Below are 6,862 nucleotides of genomic sequence, written 5' to 3' on the forward strand. Positions count from 1 at the left end.
AAAAAAAAAAAAAAAAAAAAAAAAAAAAATAAAAAAAAAAAAAAAAAAAACAAAAAAAAAAAAAAAAAAAAAAAAGAAAAGAAAAATGAAAAAAAAAAAAAAAAAAGAAAAAAAGAAAAAACATAAAAAAAACAAAAGAAAAAAAAAAGAAAAAAACAAAAAAAAAAAAAAAAAACAATAAGAACAAAAAAAAAAAAAAAAAAAAAAACATGAAAAAATCCAAAAGAAAAAAAAAAAAAAAAAAGAAAAACAAAAAAAAAAAAAAGCAACACAAAAAAAAAAAAAAATGAATAATAAAAAAAAACAGGAAAAAAAATAAAAAAAAAAAAAAAAAAACAAAAAAAAAAAAAAAAAAACACAAAAAAAAAAAATAAAAAAAAAACGAAAAATAAAAAAAAAAATAAAAAAAAAAAAAAAAAAAAAAAAAAAAAAAAACAAAAAAGAAGAAAAAAAAAAAAAAAAAAAGAAAAAAGAAAAAAAAAAAAAAAAAAAAAAAAAAAACAAAAAAAAAAAAAAAAAAAATAAAAAAAATAAAATAAAAAAAAAAAAAAAAAAAAAAAAAAAAAACAAAAAAAAACAAAAAAAAAAAAAAACAAAAAAAAAAAAAAAGAAATAAAAATAAAAATAAAAAGAAAACAAAAAAAAAAAAAAAGAAAAAAAAAAATCAAAAAAAAAAAAAAAAAAAGAAAAAAAAAAAAAAAGAAAAAAAATAAAAATACAATAAAAAAACGAAGAAAAAAAACAAAAAAAAAAAAATAAATAAAAAGAAAAAAGAAAAAAAAACAACAAAAAAATAAAAAAAAAAAATAAAAAAGGAATAAAAAAAAAGAAAAGAAAAAAAAAAAAAAAAAGAAAAATAATAAAAAAAAAAAAAAAACAAAATAAAAGAAGTAAAAAAAAAAATAAAAAAAAAAAAATATCAAAATAAAATAAAACAAAAAAAAAAAAATGCAAAAAAAAAAAAAACAAAAAAGGAAGAAAAAAAAAAAATAAAAAAAACATAAAAAGAAGAAAATAAAAGGATAAAAAAAAAAAACAATTAAAACAAAAAAATACCAATAAAATTTGCAAAAACATAAAAACAAAGATATCAACAAACAATAAAGAAAAACCAGAGTACCACAAAAAATAAACAAATAATAAAAATGTATATCCTAGAACACAACACAGAAAAGATATAAAATAGCAAGAAAAAAAAAATTACAGAAAAAAGGAAGCAAAAAAAACGAAAAAAAACAATATAAAAAAAAAAAAAAAAAGCACAATACAATTAGATAAAAAAAAACATCTTAAGTAGGAAAGACCAAGGACAAGAAAAGAATTAAAAAACGCAGAATAATACCAGTAAAAACTAAAAACTTAAAAAAAACTAAAAAAGAAAGGTATCAAATAAAAAAAAAAAAATGAAAAAAAAAAACAACCAAAGAAAAAAAACAAAAACCAAATAAAACTCACACTTGATAACAGATGACCATACAAAAAAAGAAAAGAGACTAAAATAATCAGAACAAAAATTCCCAAATCAAAATAAGAAATCACTACAGACATATAGTAAGTAGTAGAAATATCTTATGACAGAAATTAATAAGAAACAATCGTAAAAAAGACAAACGGACATGGCCCTGCAGAATGGAACAAAACTAAAAGTATAGAAAGGAAAAAAAAGCTACCCATCCAAGACGCCTAAGAGGTTAAACATACACAATTTCTCAAACATTTTTACAATCCAATTAACCGGTCCCCAGAAGAAGTTTTATGTATTTTGTTTCCTCGGGGTCTGAATTAACACATGAGGGTGAGTCAACTCACGACTGGAATTAAGAGTCAGCTGGACTAATGATGGCTTGCATGTTGTCCTGTTTGGGCAAAAAAAATCAGCAGGACTTGTAAAGAAAAGGAATTTAATTATTGTTTTGTTCTGTTGTGCTTCAGAATGGGGTGTCTGGTAAGTGTATGTTTGCTAAATCCCAAAATATTTGTTTAGGATGGGATGGACCATTACTTTAGCTGCCTGTGGGAAAATGCTTTGCATGATGGGTTTGAAATTGTAAGTGAGAGGCTAGCTTTTTTAGGTCCCCCAGGCATACCCCAGTGATTTTGTATGTGATTTGTAGTGTGGTTTTTGGCTGTGGTAGCGCAGCCGCTAGGGCGTGGAACTCTTAAATTGGGGTTCCATTCACATTCTACAGTAGGAGCCAGGAAGAGGTGTGGTGGGACTGTGGACTACAGCAACTGACCATAGAGGGACAAGCCTTTCAATACCCTCACAGACTCAGTTATGATGAATACTGAATGAATATCATGAGAACTTAGATGTTGCTAGTCTGGGGTGGGTTTATTCTATTCCACAAAAATGGGATAAATGGGATTAAAATGAATGTCGAATCTAATTTCCGAAACACATTTGTTCATCATAGCTGTTAATTCATTTCCTGTAAACATTCAAATGAAAGTACGAATATACATGCTTAACGACTTGTGCTCCGGACCAAAATCTAGACAATTTTTATCATTTTAATTCATTAAATGTCACAAGAGAATTTTTATGGGATTTACATTATAAACAGAGCATTTAAAAAATGATTTCAGACAATATTGAAAAGGCACACAATGGAAACCCTTAAAGTAGCGTTCTGTTTTGGTCCTGTTTCTCTACCAGGAAGTGAAGTAGACGATAGAGCAAGCCGTGACCTTCAGACTAGAACTACAAGTCAAGCGCCAGAGTTAATAGTATCAGGACCTTCTCCAGAACCCACAGAGCCCCCCCCCCAAACCCCCTCGGCGCCAGGCGAGGAGCAGGCAAGACAGAGACGCAGACAGAGAAGCAGAGAAGTAACTGAAGTTGAGCCCAAGCAGGAAGTACTAGAGCTAGTGGAGTTAGCGGTAAATGAACAGACACAGGGTAAAGAGCAGGAAAAGTGAGGAGGAGGGTAAGGAGGAAGAAGACAGTCAGGGAATGAGGTGGGAGGAGAAGAGAAGGTAGAAGAGGAGGTAGAGGTAGAGGTAGAAGAGGTGGAGATAGGGGATGTAGAAGTGGTAGAGATAGAGGTGGAGGAGAGGGAGAGAGGGAGCAGGCTGCGTCGGAGGAGAGGAGGAGGTGGAGGAGAGACTGGTCCTCCTCAGTGAGAAGGAAAGGCAGAACGAGGAAGTGAATGAGAAGGACAACTGTTTCGCCTCCAGTATCCCTCACCAGTAGCACTCTGGAGAGAGAGGAGAGGGAGGAGAAAGTCAACAGCAACCATGAACCAGGTACCAGCTGCCCACCAGCAGGAAAATACAGACTTTAGGACACTTGGCCTTTTTTGACTTAACATATGACTTGTGATTTGTGCCCATACTGTAAATGGAACACTTGCTGATCTTCCATATGCTGTACATCAGTAGACAAACATTGAAGTTCAACTCATGTCAGAACATTTCATTCTGCCCATGCTCTCATTTCAGTTTTCTGATATATAGATCTGCTCTTCTATTTCTGTTCCTGAAGGGTAGCTAATCCCAATAGTATTCCAATAGTAATCCAATCCACCCTTCCTCCTTGTGTTTGTCCTCCTCTAGGCCAGTGCATTAAGGAGGAAGACGTGAATGGGCAGTGCAGCAAGATCCTCAACAGCAAGCGCTTCATGCTGGACATGCTCTATGCCCAGAACAAGACCACTGCCGACGAGGACGAAGAGAAGGCGGGAGAGACGGAACAGACTGAGAAATGCAAAGAGGGGATGGAGACGTCATCACTGGAGGGTCAGGACGGGTCGTCGGTGGCCAGCCTAGCCAGTCGTATCTCTACACTTGAGGCCAGCAGGCAGGCCTGCGAGGAGAATGTCAAGAAGATGGAGGTGCAACACCTGGAAAACCAGGGGAGCGTCAGGGCCGTGGCCGAGAAATTTGGAGACCTTGTTAAAAGCCTTGTGTCGCCTCACGAGCTGGAGGCATTGGAGAAGCAGCAGCAGGGCCAGCTTCAACCTGATAAAGACAAAGCTCCTCCGGCSCCGTCCTCCTCTCCCCTACCTCCGAAGAAGGAGTCAGATTATATCTGGGACCAGCTGATGGCAGCCCCCAGGGAGCTGCGTATTAAAGAGATGGACTTTACAGACCTGGCAGACGAGGATGATCTGGACATCCTAGACGTGGACAGTGTGCTGATGGGCTCCAGTGACCTGATGATCCCTCCCCCTCCTCCCTGTCTCTCCGCCCTGCCCCCTCCCCCTCCCCTGGGCCTGTTTGGCTGCCCCCCACCCCCTCCTGTCCCTGGCATGATGCCCCCTCCCCCGCCCTTCATGCCCCCCGGACCCGCCCAGCCCTACCCGGGGTCCCCCCAGCTGAGCCGGGGGACAGGGGAGCCCCCTCTGTTCCAGAAGAAGAAGAAGACTATCCGTCTCTTCTGGAACGAGGTAAGGCCCATGGACGGCCAGTACAGGAACCACAAGCGTTGTAGAGAGTCTCTCTGGTCCAAACTGGAGCCGGTCAAAGTGGACACGTCCAAGCTGGAYCACCTGTTTGAAACGAAGTCCAAGGAGCTGCCTGTTACCAAGGTACCTTTGTTGACTGGTTTGGTCCTACATATTTATACGTAGAGGAAATGTATGTGGTTTGCTCAAGAAATTCATTTGTGAAATGATGTCACTTAAAGCATTTAGGGGCGGTTTCCCGGACACAGATTAAGACTAGTCCAGGAAACAGCCCCATAGATGTTTCCAACTTGTCCTCTTCCTCCAGAGCACAMAGGTTTAGACAMAAGGATCTACTATCCACACCTTRTGTTCTGTATACACTCAGCAGAATAGCACTAACCAGCTTCGCCGTGTTGGTAAAGGCTGACCTGGATGTTGTCTGCTCTGGTTGGATTCTCAAAGCTGACAGAGGGAACTATGTTTTCTCTTCATAATTCACTGTTTCTTTCTGTGTGTGTGTTTTGGTTTTGTCCATTGAGCCTGTTGAGCCTGTTGAGCCTGTTGAGCTGGAGCCCCGTGTTCATGCTTCAGGCTTCTCTCAGCCACAGCAACAAACGTAGTGCCATTTGTAGGGAACAGGGTGCCATTTGGGACGTAACCCTGCTGTCCATGGTGACGTTCTGACTACGCCCCGCACCACGCTGTCTCCTGCTTCAAACTATTGAAGAATGCAGTGCAGGATTTAAACCAGATTGTCTTAAATGTACTCTAGGTCACCCCTGTCGTCCGACCTGCTAGTAGACAGAATGATGGAATGTGATGGATTCCCTCTAGTATCTTGTCAACATCATCAAAGGTGCAGCCTGTCTTCTATAAACTTTTCTCCGTCACTTTAAACTCGACTGACTCTGAGATGGTCCAAAACTGAAAGCAGGAGGGATATATATAAATAATAGATAGCTAGATATACTGTAGAGAGGCCAACCGCACAGGGAGATCAGATCTACTATAAAAGGTCATATACAGTATTATAGTCACACAGTTTTGTTCCTTGCCCTGATCCATTGTGATTGAGGGACTCTAGTTCTGAGCGTTTCAACATTTGATCTCACCGTCATTTGTTCATGGTCTATTTTTATGTTGGGAATTTTATGGGATCCCTGAACTGATTTTATGTATATACATTGCAAAAATGTCTAAAAACCTGTTTTTGCTTTGTCATTATGGGGTTTCTGTGTAGATTGATGAGGAAAATGTTTTATTTAATGCATTTTAGAATAAGGCTGTAATGTAATAAAATGTGGAAAACGTGAGGGGGTCTGAATACTTTTCCGAATGCACTGTATGGATAAACTATACTTTATTATTGTTAATATAATGTCCTGTTCTGTGTATCTCTACTCAGAAAACAGCAGTGGATGGGAAACGACAAGAGATTATTGTCCTGGACTCCAAACGGAGCAATGCCATCAACATCGGGCTGACCGTCTCCCCCCTCCCCGCACCATCAAGACAGCCATCCTCAACTTTGACGAGTACGCTTTGAACAAGGAGGGGATCGAGGTAAGCTGCATGTGACATGGTATATTGAAATGATTGGGCTATTATGATTATATATCCTAGTCGTTATCGATGTGTATCTCTAGCAAAGTCACTGTAACCATTATCTCTTGAGTGTGAATCTGTGATGTCTAGTAATCTCATGAAAGCATGTTGGAAAACATGTGTCTGTGTATCTGTACAGTCAATACTGAAAACACTGCTTATTTCTGCCAAAAAACAAGTTATTTACTTCAACTAAGTCCAAAAATAAACTTGGTTCACTGATAAAACCTGCACAAAAAAAGACATATGTTTCCAATGTATTTCCACAACCAACTTTTCACTCCAAGAAATGTATGTTCTCAATGATTTGGGACTGGCTGTGGTCGGTGTGGACATGTCATGTGGTTTCTCAGCTGGAAGCCTGGAATCTTAGCTTATCTCATATAATTAATTATTGGTACGTACCATTAAAGGTTAGCTACACATGCATATTTAACGATGCWTTTCTAACCATAATATAGACCTGTGGAGGACTTCAGATGGTGTAAATAATGATTSATGTTGCATCTCCRCAGTCTTATATAATCTGCTGTACTCTTCCATCGTTTCCATGGGAACATTCTTATTTAAAGGAGAGGAGCACTGTAATGTACTGCTCCACRTTCTACGTCTATTTCTCACAGACAGACAGCAGCAGAAAGGTAGAACYTTCAGATGTCTGACAAGGTTGGAGGCCAAGGCAGGAATTATTATTTTTCCAATAGCAAATATGTTCGTTGATAATAAAAAATAACTGGAAAATTAGAAACATTCCATCTCTCCCACCACTCATCTCTATCTCCATCCCTCCCTTTCCTCTTCTCCTTCAACTCCCCCTTTCCTCTCCCATATGCACGTCCAGCCTCCCTTTCTTCTCCTCCTTCAAA

General features: G+C 37.6%; 1 protein-coding gene across 1 annotated transcript in view; it reads left to right on the forward strand.

Annotated features, from left to right (window-relative positions):
* Positions 1-6,862, forward strand: part of LOC112077686 (FH1/FH2 domain-containing protein 3-like) — a 27,129-nt gene that overhangs the window by 4,690 nt on the left and 15,577 nt on the right. Inside the window, 6 exon segments of the mRNA XM_024144164.2 lie at positions 3,058-3,092; positions 3,095-3,186; positions 3,188-3,249; positions 3,559-4,532; positions 5,797-5,875; positions 5,878-5,954. Coding sequence (XP_023999932.2) covers positions 3,058-3,092; positions 3,095-3,186; positions 3,188-3,249; positions 3,559-4,532; positions 5,797-5,875; positions 5,878-5,954 — 1,319 coding nt within the window.

This window comes from Salvelinus sp. IW2-2015, unplaced genomic scaffold (genome assembly GCF_002910315.2).
Source record: "Salvelinus sp. IW2-2015 unplaced genomic scaffold, ASM291031v2 Un_scaffold4826, whole genome shotgun sequence".
Lineage (NCBI taxonomy): Eukaryota > Metazoa > Chordata > Actinopteri > Salmoniformes > Salmonidae > Salvelinus > Salvelinus sp. IW2-2015.